This window comes from Lethenteron reissneri, unplaced genomic scaffold (assembly GCF_015708825.2).
Source record: "Lethenteron reissneri isolate LAM-NWPU_2019-01 unplaced genomic scaffold, ASM1570882v1 scaffold_116, whole genome shotgun sequence".
Lineage (NCBI taxonomy): Eukaryota > Metazoa > Chordata > Hyperoartia > Petromyzontiformes > Petromyzontidae > Lethenteron > Lethenteron reissneri.
Window position 1 is genome coordinate 122,082 of NW_026890849.1, and position 13,664 is coordinate 135,745.

Here is a 13,664-nt window from a genome sequence, read left to right on the forward strand (position 1 = left end):
ATGAAAAGAGAATGCCGCCCGACTGATTCGGACCACCCACACACAGTGTACGCACACAGACGCAGTGTAGACGTATTGTACACACACACAGTGTCTACACAATAATGTTCACACTGAGACCTTTACCAGTGGCAAAATATAGTAATAGGTTTTTACCCTTTCAACTGGTACAAAAACTGACACTTTTATACAAGGCATCATGTTTGCAATAACCACAACACAAGCAGTAAAAATGCAAACCAGTTGAAAGGGTAAAAACCTATTACTATATTTTGCCACTGGTAAAGGAGGTCTCAGTGTAAATGCTTACCCTGAGCTCTCAATACTCTGATAGTGTGCTGTCTTTGAGTTGTACGCCTTTGGTGTCATCTGGTCCAACACCAATGGAGACTAGGCTCTAAGAAAAGCTGTCACGGGTGTGGACCAATCAACTTCAAGAACAGTGCATATCATCAGAGTTGTTTCTTTTTGTTTGCATTTTGACTGCTTGTGTTGTGGTTATTTCAAACATGATGCCTTGTATAAAGGTGTCATTTTTTGTACCAGTTGAAAGGGTAAAAACCTATTACAATAATCTTCTTGGTTCTTTCGGTAAAGTCACGTGACTTTACCGAAAGAACCAAAAAAATTATTGTTTTATTTTTATTATTTTATTACTTCCCTTCTATGTAACTTTACCAAAAGAACCAAGACGATGAATCCCTGTAGCCACGAAAGCTTTAAATCGAAATATTACAATAATGTTCACGTTGTTGAGCTCACGCACCCAAGAGAGGGAGCAATGGAAAAGAAATCTAAATAAACTAAAACTCTTAACCCCGTTGATTCGCTCTAAGACGTCACCACTCCTCATCACCTCATCGGTGTGAGACGCAGGGACGAGGTGATCCCCGCTCGTGACGTCATGTCACCCCAACTTCCCTCCACCGCGCTCTCTAGCGTTACGTCACGACTTGTTAGTCACTGCTTATTTCCGTGACGGTAAAATCCTTATTTGGGCAAAACCACACCCGGTCACTGGCCTATCCTTAACATAATTTATCCAGTTACAAAGCCGTTCGTGGGGGGAGCGTGTTGTGCCCCGCAAGTGACGTCATGTCACCTGCTGCCGCGTGACGTCACGAGATACCAGGAGGGTGCCTCTCCTCGCGCGCATTCACTGAGATCCAAGGTGAGAAGTTCACATCGTGGTTGTTGTGGTTGTTGTTCACCCAGGTAGAGCCTCGCTCCTCTCTCTCTCGTAGGGATATCAATTGAGAAGCAGCGAGTATGGAATCGATGTCCAGGTTGGAAAATTACAACGTGGGGCCTAGCCAAGAGGGGCTTTTCCTCCTGCTCTCGCCTGATTGATTTTGCTTTAATTCTCTGCTTAAGTTTAATTTGTCTTCACCTGTCTCACTACTTTTAAACTTTTTTTTATATTTCTAGAGTTTATTTTTTATTTCACCAGGCTAAGCCCACTTGAGGAGCTATACCGCTCTTTTTCAGGAGCGACCTGCCCACAACAAAGTGGCTTATCAACGTGTGAAAATGTATATCGGTCAAATACTCTAAACGCGTGGCGATGTTGACTCTTAATGTGCAGGGGAAACCCGGAGGATCCAGAGAAAAATCTACGTGACCATGGGGAGAGAGACACGCGAACTCCAAATATACATTCATAGTACAGGTTTGTTTGGGTTAGATCGCGTGAATATATAAATGTGTCGTTAAACCCACTCCCACCCGACACAGCCAACTAGTAAGGTTTGTCACGTAAACAGAACGTGCCAATTCGTCACTAGTACAGCACAACCGGTTGTGTATTGGAGAGTCAAGCCACAACATTTACAATCTGATTACGATGTTTCTCCAGTAATTGCAACTAGCTTCATCAGGCGACAGCCGAATGTGTATTTTGTCACGGTTTTTTGGTTGTTATACAATCGCAGGGCTTGTTTGCTTCATGATGAGGACAGCTTTTAGATTCGTTACCCTTTGAGAGCTTCAGGATAGATAATGTGGGATGTTTTGCCATCTGGTGGGTTTATTCGAATGAAGCTTAAATTTTGCCATATATGTCGACAGAAAATTGGTGGAAGAGCTCTTTGCATCTCAAGAAGAGATTGAAGCTGCCGTTTCACACCATGATCCTGAAGGCACAGAAGTCCATTGCGAAAATCGTATTTTGTGTTGACAAGCCTGTTGCTGGGTCAGTTTGGCCAAGTAGGAAATGGTAGCCATCATCACCTTGCCAGAAAATCAGTGGATATTGAAGAGCACCATGGGGTCGCTGTTTTTCATTTCTGTGTAGGGTATTATTCCTCAGTTATAAGACAATGCCTCAAGTGCCATGTTATTCAGCAGTCAGAATGAAAGCGACTTCAGATGTTGATGACATCGTTGCAATGCTGGTTAGCCTGTCTAGTATTGTCAGACATGCAAGTAGATCTGTGGTAATGTAGGTAGGTCATTAGGTAATGGCAGCAGACTGCCAATGCGATTATGTAGCTGGCCCTGCAGTTAAAATTTGGGCATGGAGCCAGATGTTGGATTGAGTTGGTTGGTTGTCAAAACATGTAATTTGGAAGCGTGAGTTCTACTATTGTTGGTTCGGAAATGGCTTGCATAGGCAGTGTTGCCAGGTATCAATACATGAATAGGCTCGGGATGGTCATTAATTTAACTTTATGGTAATTACCGTAATTAAATGCTTTTTGGCGACTGTCCCAACGCGCACATAAATGGCGTGGATCATTCTGTTGTCATGTCGTCCAAGCGCAGCGAGGACGAATGCGCAGAAGAGCTGAACAAGCGAATGCACTCCATGCTCGGGTATGGGCAGGATCATACGTCTTATCCAAAGCTGCTCAAACTGCCTCTACACGACTTTATTTGTCATAACGGTATGCATAATACAGTGAAACTGCTCTCTTCATTATTATTTGTGACCTACCAATGTCTGCAGCCAGGATCAATCGACAATCCTATTACCTGCAGATATTTAACAGATGAGATGTGTTGCACCGTTAATTCCTCCTGTTTGATAATACTTCTCTTGTCCGTATACATCTGTGCAAACGCGTACTATGGTATGTACTGTTTACAAAGTGTGTTCACAAATCCACACCGAGAAACACGATGATTGGCAGAGGGGTGTAAATATTTTTTTCAATCATGTATTTAAATAGAGGTACTGCAGTTTTAAAGATATACAGCAAAACCTTGGATTGCAAGTAACTTGATCTGCGAGTGTTTGGCAAGACAAACAACATTTTAAAATAAAATTTCACTTTATAAACGAGCGAGGTCTTGCAATATGAGTAGTACGTATACACTTTGTCTGCCGAGCGTCACGTGATCACAACTGAGCCGATGGTTCTTCTCTCTTGCTGCGAGATTGTGGGTAATCGTCTCCCATGCTCGGTCTCAGTCGGCGTGCCTCACTCGTATAGTCAACATCTGTGCGAGCGTATACTGTTTACTTTAGTGTTGTGGCCACGTGTGTGCGTAAAGCATTTTTTAAATTTTGTGTCCAAGTGTAGTGACTTCTTTAGTAACTGTACTGCAACAATGGCCCCCATGAAGAAAAAGGTTGAAAAGGAAGGTGGTAAGAAGGAGGCAAAAGCAAGTGTCATTGGATAGGTTCCTTCTTAAAGTCGCACAAAAGGAAAAGATTCCAGTGAGCCAACAGATAGCAGTGATTCCGTTGGTGACAGTGAAAGTCGTCCTACTCAATAACCCTCCTCCTCTCTCTCGTCTCCCTCTCATCAGCCACGATTACATTTAATTAATCAATTTGATTACTTTATATTTAATTTAAATAATACAAATATAAAAATGTATTTTGTATTAATCATTTTAATATGAATATTTTTGGGTTGTGGAACGAATCATCTGAGTTTCCATTATTTCTTATGGGAAAATTCGCTTTGATATATGAGTGCTTTGAATTACAAACACGTTTCCGGAACGAATTATGCTCGCAATCCAAGGTTTTACTGTAGTTTAACAATACAACACTTGCCACCATCCTTCAAACCCATTGGTCAAAAAGAGCAAAGTTTTTGATTACATTTTCATCTCATGTTTATGCGAGAGCCCCAGGGGCTTATGGGACCCCGGGGTCCCGCCATCAAGTTCAATTGTAGGGAGCTGAACCATGGTACTGTTGCAGCATAGCCCTGGAGGGTCTCTTTATCCATGTCATTGCATGGCATTAGTTGCAAGAAATAGACATGGAGGCAATGGCAACTAATGGATCAGAAGTGTAAATGAAGTGAAGAATGTATGAAAAATAAGACTTTTCCTTTTGGCTACAGAGTTAGCACCTGGTTGCAGCCATTGTGCTGTTTTCAAGCTGCCTTGCTTAATGGTGGGCTGGAATTTGATTAGCTGGGGCAGAAGCCATTTGTGCTGTTTTAGTATTCTGTGTAGCTCATTGCTTTTGAGGAGTTGCATTCGATGTAGGTTCAGGCAAAGCAGGACTGGTCACATGCTGTCTTGCTTCTTGCTGTACTGGAGTTTCATAAGCTGTAGGTGCAGCCATCGCAGCACTTGTACGAATGGAATCAATTATTGTAATCGCGTTTGGTGAAGATAAATGCACGTTTTCCACAAGGCACGTCATAGGTGGAGGTAAAGTTGATAATCAGAAAAAGAGAAAAAAGAGTGTGTGAGTGAATGCTGTGGTGAGATTGTTAATGAAATGATAGTTGGATTTGTAATCGTTGTAGGAATGTGAAGACATAGCCACAAAGGAACGAAGTATAAGGATGTAAGTTGTTGGAGGTAGTAATTGTAGTGATTGGAGTGGGTATGAATAGTATGTGTGTGGTGGTGTGTGTACATATATAATTATGTAAACGCGAGTGTGTGTATGTTCATGCTTTTTATTCCTTACCAGGCGATGTAGACTTGATGTATTTATGTTCTTTGGGTCTTTCGGTAAAGTCATGTAGATAGGTTCAAAGAAAATAATAATAAAAACACTATGACGTTTCGATCGGAACACAAGCGGTCGTCTTCAGGCAAAGGAGTTGACCTCTGAAGGCAAAATGTTGATAAAGGTTTGGGGATGGGCGTGGCCCAAGTGTATCGGCGGCAACCGAGGTCATGGGCGGTGTACCACTTCCAATGCAGCAACAATGACAATGCCATACCACTGCCAATGCAGCAGCAGCTATGTTAATATGAGAGATTAGCATGTAAATGTAAGATCGCAGAGCATCCAGAACGACGTCGGCGCACAAAGTGGCTGTGTTAGTGTGAGAAATTCTGTTAGTCCAGATTTTAGGGACTAAACAGGCATGGCATTGGATAGAGAAGAGATTGGAAAATAGGAGGTGATCAGACCTGCTGATGACTGGTACCAGGAGTGTCAAGATCGGCCTCTGTGGAGGAGGCTGGTGACGTATGCTGCAGGGCAGTTGGAGGTATTTACTCTGCAACAACAATGAGGTCAGAGGAGCGATGCTCACGTGGATGGGTAGAATGCTGGGTGCCTAAAACGAGCACAGCTGATGTATCTGTCAATCATCTCAGTCATCCCTTGACACCTGGATTATTCCCATGGCCTGCTGACAAGTGACCCACACGTACATGGCATTAAATTGCACCTATCATGGGATATGCACTGTGACAAGGTTACTTCCAATTATTGATGAATGGTGGCGGTTTTGTTTATACAGTGGTGCCTCAGTATACATCGTTAATTCGTTCCAGAAGATAGGACTTATACCGAAAATGACGTATACCAAACGAATTTTTCCCATAAGAAATTATGTTTTATATGGCATATTATACATTAATGGGATTGTATTAAATAATTTAAACTACTTATTACTAAAATGCATACATAAATTAAAATAAAGGCATAAATACATTAGAATAAATTGAAATAAAATGTAACATCAATTTACCTTGCTGAGAGGAGTTATTTTTTGGAAGGAGAGTCCCCTTCCATTAAAACTTCAGGAAGCTGAAATTCTGGGGTTTTTTTCTCTTTTTTCCGTCTTTTTTCTTGACTTGGACCTGGTTGAGGCTCACCAGGTTTGAGTTTTACTAAAAACCAGTCCATTGAAGTTTGTTTTTGCCTTCTGTTCCTGAAGTGTGACATTGGTCTTTCCATGCAATACTGTTATGGCTTGTTGACTGAGGAGCGGCGCTATGTTTCAGTCGTGAACGGGATATACGCGGGCACACGGTGACTCATCCCGACCCATAAAAGTTATAGCAAGCGCGTCATATCCTAAACAAGACGTATCCAAAGACATTTTTTTTCTCGTCAAAACACGACGTATACCAAATTCGACGTTTTCCAAAGCGGTCGTTTACCGAGGTATGACTATCTGTTACTGATTCATGTGAAATGTATGTATGTTAGAGTTTTTTTGTGGGGAGCAGTGGCGCAGGTATTTTACTGCATTATGAACTCAGCAAACATGATTGATAAGTGGTAGCTGAACTTATTGTGGGCCTCTGCTATGTTGATTGATCTTCCATTAATTTCTTGGTGATGTGAGGAAGCATTAATACTGAGCAGATGAAGGTGGCCAGGCATGGTTCTGGACACACCACCACCTTTTTACCATGCCACTGTATGAGCGTATAAAGTTTGTATTTTCTGTAAAGTATATTAACTCTTTTGAACACAGATGTTAAATCAAAACAATAGTTTATTTTAGTTTTCCTCTGGAACTTTTTATAAGAGTGGTAACAGTCAGGAAATTAACATGGCACATATGCAGCTGAGGTTAGATCTGTTCATCCGAGCATTCAATTCTAGGGCGTCCAAGCATATTTATGACCATTTGTCCTATCATTGTTCCTTAGCAGCCCGTGTGATGAATTGGGGAATCTCTTTTTCACTATATCATGATTATTTTAATAAGAATAGACGTGTAAGTCGTGTGTGACTGTATATATGCATTCCTCTGTCCCACCATACTGACATGGTGTGGATTTTTTTTTCTGTCTGCAGCTGGCGTTTCCTCTACAGAATTGGTGTGATGGAGCAAATGCACTCAGCGCAGCTCAGTACAAAAAGGCAGCAATGTGACCAGTATGCAAATAGCTCGGATCGTCCTGGAAACTTGACACAGCACCAGAGAACACACACAGGATATAAACCCTTCAATTGCACTGTGTGTGCGAAGGCATTTTCACAGTCATCAGGTCTTCAGAGGCACCAGAGAATACACACTGGAGAGAAACCCTTCAAGTGCACTGTGTGTGAGAAGGCATTTTCACAGTCATCAGTTCTTCAGAGGCACCAGAGAACACACACGGGAGAGAAATCTTTCAGGTGCACGCTGTGCGGGAAGGCGTTTGCATTGTCATCACATCTTCAAATACACCAGAGAACACACACAGGAGAGAAACCCTTCAGGTGCACTGTGTGTGATAAGGCGTTTGCACAGTCATCGGATCTTCCGAGACACCAGAGAACACACACGGGAGAGAGATCTTTCAGGTGCACGCTGTGCGGGAAGGCGTTTAAACAGTCACCACATCTTCAAAAACACCAGAGAACACACACAGGAGAGAAACCCTTCAGGTGCACTGTGTGTGATGTGGCGTTCGCACATTCATCACATATTCAAAGACACCAGAGGACACACAGGCATCAGAAGATCCTCAAGGAGTGGAGTTTGAAATTGGCTTGTGAAAGTCAAAGTGCTGCAATGAGCCCATCCCTCATGAAACAAGAAGCAGAATATAATCCCAGCTTGGACACTTTGAAAGGTATCAAGGTGAAATATGAAGAGGCGAAGGTGAAATGTGAAGAAATTACAGTGAAGAGCGAAGAAATGAAGGTAAAATGTGAAGATGAAGATTCAACTCCAAAATCAGACCTTCACATCGATGGAGGCAACGTGAAGCAGGAGGAGATTTCTGACTCTGAAGCAGAGCGAGGCAACTTCCCAAAGTTTGTGGAAGTGGAGGTGTGGATGGACTTCTTAGACAATACAAAGTCAAATGGAGACCCTGTCGATATGTAAGCTTGAGACAATAAACTTCCAATAGATTCACCTTTGTCAGGCCTTTAATTAATTTTGACTTAAAACTTTCGTAACTGCAGGAATTCATATGCTTTGGTTCTTTCGGTAAAGTCACGTAGATAGAAATTAAATTAAAGCAAAAAACCCACGACGTTTCGATCGCAACACAAGCACCTAAATTCTACCTTTAATGAATGTCAAGTTGAACACTCGGTTCCTAGGTTTAACCTACAGAGTAAGAGCAGCCAGTATTTGTGGACCTGTGAGTTGGCTAGATCTCTAACCAGGAGTGAGAGCCAATAAACTTCCAAGCATTCACTATCTTATATATAAATGTCATTTTCTGTCTGTGTGTGTGTGCACAATTGTGAGAGATTTGGCTCTCAAATCGTATGGTTTATGTAAAAAAAATAGCCAGGTACCACTCCGTAAGCCCCGTGGTGAGTAAACGATATTCCCTTTTCCCCGTCCATCAACTTTAAAGTCGTTAAATTAGCTATTTAGTGTAGTTTCCATTTATTTATTAAATAGCGCGTGATCGGCCATACCAACTCACACGCATTTGGTGGGGGGGGGGGGGAAGGCCCCTACCAAGTCACGCATTCGGTGGGGGTAAGGGGGACATTTTCTTTAGTGTTAAACATGCTAAATTCCCCCCATTCCCCACCCCGATTCGTGCAGTTACTACTATAGAGTCACATAGATACTAATATAGTGCTTACATAGCATTATTGTAGCGCGGGCAGGGGGATGGTGGGGGGGGATAGCGGCCCAGCCTGCGAAGATGCCACCTCTGTCAGGTTAGTAGTTTGGTCACACCACAGTCAGTATGCTCTGCTGTAGTGAAAGCAGGTACCACCACAGTATGCACTCCTGTAATCATAGCAAGCACCACCACAGTTGGTATGCACTGCTGTTATAGTAGGTACCATCACAGTATGCACTGCTGTGGTGAAAGGTACCCACCACAGTGGGTATGCACTGCTGTAATCATAGAAGGTACCACCACAGTATGCACTGCTGTAGTGAAAGCAGGTCCCACCACAGTATGCACTGCTGTAATCATAGCTGGGACCACCACAGTCGGTATGCACTGCTATAATCATAGCAGGTACCACCACAAATAAGATGGTTCAAATAAGTGTAGTTACATCTTTTTTGCATGGTTAATTACATCTTTCCAATGATTACTCAGTTTGTAACCCTCATCACGGTTGAAATTATGTCTGTGTTTGTATATTTGTATGGCTTCGTGTACAAACCTTTGATGGTAGCCAGGAGGTTTGCAGAGCACCTTGGTCTCGGAAAAGACAATTTCATGAGAGCCCACAGAGTTGTAGCAATGATCGGCAACAGCCGAAGAATCAGTTCTGCCGTGTTTCAGATCTGACTTGTGCTCGCGGACACGATCAGAAACATGACGTTTCGTTTCTCCAATGTAGCAATCACCACAACTGCAACTCAATTTGTAGACTCCAGGATACTGTAAGTCAGGAACGACATCCTTCACAGATGGAATCAGATCACGGATTTTATGCACTGTACTGAATCAGACTTGGATCTTATGTTTGTTTAGGCTCAGTCCTTTATTATGCAGTCTACTCTTGGTCTTAAGCCTCACCTTACCATATTTTGCGAGTTCAGATGCTGATGTTACTGATAGGTTTCTTAGCATTTTTAAGGATGGTGGCAATTTCAAATCTAGCAACGTCTGTCACGATGTGTCGCAAGCCTTTCAGGGCTACGTCGACTGGGGGATTATATCATCCACTGGGATATGTTTAGGGGTGACTGCGAAATTCAACCTCTTAGCTCGTACCGATTTTAGGCTGTCTGAAATTTGGATATTACTCTGATTGATGACAATCTTGTTGACATCTAACTTTTGAACGTGTGGCTCTGGCTTCTTTTTTGACAGGAGGTTGAATTTAGCGATCAAGTTAACTTTGGTTGACATTGAATTAGCAGAGGAGACTGTCATGTTATCTACATGGTCCCAATCAGAAGTGGACATTTTTTCTGTTAATTGTAAGTGTGATTGTAAGACAGTCTTGTCTAAATGATCAAGTTCAAATCGGAGCAATCTTTTTCTCTCTGAGATTAGCGATAGGCTGGCTTTAAACAAGATCCGTTTAGCGTTAGAAATCACAGCAGCAGATGTGAGTGTATCGCGGCATCTCTTGACTTTACTGAAAGAACTAAAGAGTATAGATTCCTGCAGTCACAAAAGCTTCAAGTCAAGATTCACCTTCAAATAGTTCAAAACCACTGCTCTGATACTTTATTTTCTTCTGCTTTCACTCACTGGGGTTGTACTCAATTTGAATTCTATACAATATCTGGAAAATCACAGAAAAATGTAGAAATTTTATCATAATTTAGAAGAAAAAATGTGACTTACCTTGTTTCAAGAGCTGAAGAAATAAAAAAACACCAAAAACACTTTGTTGCTGCGTAGAAAGATTTAATTAACTTTTTCAATAAAGAAACGTCAAATTTAAAGTGAATTTGCGTAAAAATATTTGTATTTCCGCTCGACCATCTTCTGCGGGAGTGTAAAAATCCACCCGCTCATGATTATTGACCGGGGGGTGGGGGGGCTTCTTTTACAGTGACGTTACGTACAGATGTAAAGATGTAGCAGTGTGCTGCGTATATTTATTTATTTTACTTTGCGTAATTTTTTTTTATTCAGCTCGACCCTTCCTCTGCGTTAGTGTATCATGAATATTAATGAGGAGGGGTGGGCCTTATGCAGATTGACGGCACGCGGGGGAGGGGGGGTGACGTCAAGCGCGGGACACACACAATCTTGGATTATAGTAGTGTAATAAAAGACTCCGTCAGGCGATGCTGGTCTCCGTTTGTCTTTTATTTAGGTTCTTCTCCGCACCCCCCACTGGCCTCCTCCCGGACCAGTGTCGTCTCGCGCGCGCCCCGCGCACGCTCTCTCTCTCGCGTGCCACCCACGCTCTCTCACGCGTGCCCCACACGCTCCTCCGTTAGCTCCTCTATTCCCGCACTCTGCAGACCGCTGGCCGACGGCGTGCAGAGGTCCTTCTGCCACGTGGCCGATGGTGCGAATCTTTCCTCACCACCCAACGAGGCTCAGCCTCTTAACTTCCCCGACTGCCCCGATATCTTCCGGGCTCCCACTTATATACATTCCCCCCCACGTGACCCTGACTCCTCACCTTCCGGATCCTCAGATCCGGACTTCCCATACTACCCCGCTGGCTCCGCCCCCATTCACCTCGCCTCCCATTGGAGCCGAGGTGAACGGTGGCCCCTCCCACACGTCCCGCAAACCAGGCTCCGCCCCCCAATACCCCAGGCCGTGTGATTGGACCAGAGCCCAGCAACAACCCCATTTACGCTCGCATTACAGTAGTACTATTATCAGGCCTGGATTTTTGCCACAAAATTAATCCACTTCCGGCTCCTTACTGTCCTCTCTGCACACGCATGGCTCACCTCTAAGATATTGCAATATTTATAAAAACCGTGGACTATTCGAAAATATCTACATCTAAGTACCAGCACTACCGACCTCCTTCTACACAACAGACGCTATACAACAGCTACGACTAAATACATCAAGTCTACATCGCCTGTTAAGGAATAAAAAGCATGAACATACACACACTCGCCTTTACATAATTAGAGATGTAAACACACCACCACACATTATTCATACCCACTTCAATTACTACAAACAATAACTCCCTCCAACAACTTACATCCTTATACTTCTTTCCTTTGTGGCTATGTCTTCACATCCCTACAACGATTAGTTTATTTATGAATAAATTATGTTAATGAGTGACTGGGCGTATCTTTGATTAGGATTTTAACCCAAATAAACTCCTTTAAAAAGTAAAAAAACCAACGGTTTTATTAACAACTTTGTTTAACTCCCGGTCGAGAACCGCGTCAATGGCGCCTGCTCCCACATCAATGCTTGCTTGAATTAATTTATTACTTTATAAATTAATCTTCAATGTACAACTTTTGTTTGTGTGGAGTGAGGGTGCCCGTAACTCGTTCACAGAGCAGGCGCGCCTGAGACACGTGGCGCCTGCTTCTTGGGTGAGGCGATTTGAGAGTTTAGGGACCGTTTTTTACCTACACAAATATATATAACTAATAAGGTATCCATAAAAAAATGTGAATTGCTTCATAAGAGCCAATTAATTGATTAAGTGATACTCTTTGGTTTTTTCGGTAAAGTCCTGTCGGTTAAAATAAGACGAAAACAAATCAATTAAATCACGTTTCGGAGGCAACACAAGCACCCGTCTTCAGGTGGAACAGTCACAGCAAAATTACTGTGAACTCTAAGATACACGACCTTATATACTGGTTAAGGGGAGGGGGGCCGTGGGGGGGGGGGGTATAAGCTGGTGAGGTAAACGACCTGTGAAGCACTATGGGAACCTCATTTGTTTGTATTATGACTGCAGGTATTGCGGTCTATGCAAACATGACTCCTTGTAAAAAGGTGTCAGTTTTGTTGCCAGATAGAAGGGTAAAGAACCAATTATCATATTTTTACTGGCAAATGAGGTTCCCATAGTGTAGATGCTTGCCCCGAGCTCTCATACTCTGATGGTGCATTGTCCTTGAGTTGTGCGCCTTTTGGCGTCATCTGGTCCAACCCATATGAGACTAGGCTCAAAGGAAAGCTGTCTCGGGTGTGGACCAATCAACTTCAAGGACAGTGCACATTATCAGAGTTATGTTATTTTGTTTGTATTATGACTGCAGGTATTGCGGTCTATGCAAACATGACTCCTTGTAAAAAGGTGTCAGTTTTGTTGCCAGATAGAAGGGTAAAGAACCAATTATCAGACCTGTGAAGCAGTTACGGCTACGCCTGGAGCTTTGTGATGTAGATGGCGGAAGTAGATAAGCAAGCTAGGATTAAGTCGCCTTTTATTATGCACGCCGGTGGGTTACAGGCAAGCAGTGTGTGAAACGCTAAACAACTACTATGGCTGTACAATTATAAGGCAGCTAGAGTTTAGCTTGGTTGATGACATCTTTCCAATGATTGCTTAATTTAAAACCATCCTCTCGGTTGAAGTTGTATCTATGTTTGTATAGAACAAATATTTGGTAGTATCTGGGAGGTTTTGAGAGAACTTTGGTATCGGAGAACATGGTATCATGAGAACCCGCTGTGTTGAAACAATGATTAGCTACGGCCGAAGAATTCGTTCTGCCGTATTTCAAATCTGATTTGTGCTCGCGAATTCGGTCATAAATATGTTGTTTCATCTCCCCGATATAGCAGTCACCACATGTACAACTCAATTTGTAAACACCGGGGTATTGTACGTCAGGAATGACATCCTTTATGGATGGGATCAGATCACGGATTTTGTGTACTGTATTAAATCGGACCTGGATCTTATGTTTGTTTAGAATTTTAGAAATCTTTTTGGTAACGCCTATGTATGGCAACGTCATGATTTTGATCGGAGTTTCAGGTGGTTGTTTCTGCATGGTGGGAGAAACAGCTTGGCCAGGTGGTGTTGGTCTGAGATGTAATGAGCCCTATGGTGTAGTGTTTTGATGAGGAAGTTCTTTTGAGATGGGTGGTGGTGGGAATCAGGCTTCAAGTAGGAATCTGTGTGGGTGGCCTTCCTGTAAACAGAGTGTCCCAAAGAGCCATCGGGC

The 13,664-nt window shown here is 42.8% G+C and overlaps 1 protein-coding gene across 7 annotated transcripts; it reads left to right on the top strand.

The window, feature by feature from the left end:
- Nucleotides 1–372: 372 nt before the first annotated feature.
- Nucleotides 373–10,599, top strand: LOC133361640 (zinc finger protein 501-like). 7 transcript variants are annotated; one of them, XM_061580620.1, is made up of 4 exons: nucleotides 373–1,171; nucleotides 1,586–1,669; nucleotides 2,764–5,439; nucleotides 6,962–10,599. In XM_061580620.1, the coding sequence occupies exons 3-4, from the start codon at nucleotides 5,435–5,437 to the stop codon at nucleotides 7,980–7,982; spliced, it is 1,026 nt and encodes a 341-aa protein (XP_061436604.1). In that variant the 5' UTR covers nucleotides 373–1,171; nucleotides 1,586–1,669; nucleotides 2,764–5,434; the 3' UTR covers nucleotides 7,983–10,599. The 7 variants fall into 7 exon arrangements, with proteins under 7 accessions (XP_061436604.1, XP_061436602.1, XP_061436606.1 ...); XM_061580618.1 differs by having other exon boundaries at nucleotides 1,586–5,439; XM_061580619.1 differs by lacking the exon at nucleotides 373–1,171 and having other exon boundaries at nucleotides 1,185–1,669; nucleotides 2,068–5,439.
- Nucleotides 10,600–13,664: the final 3,065 nt, after the last annotated feature.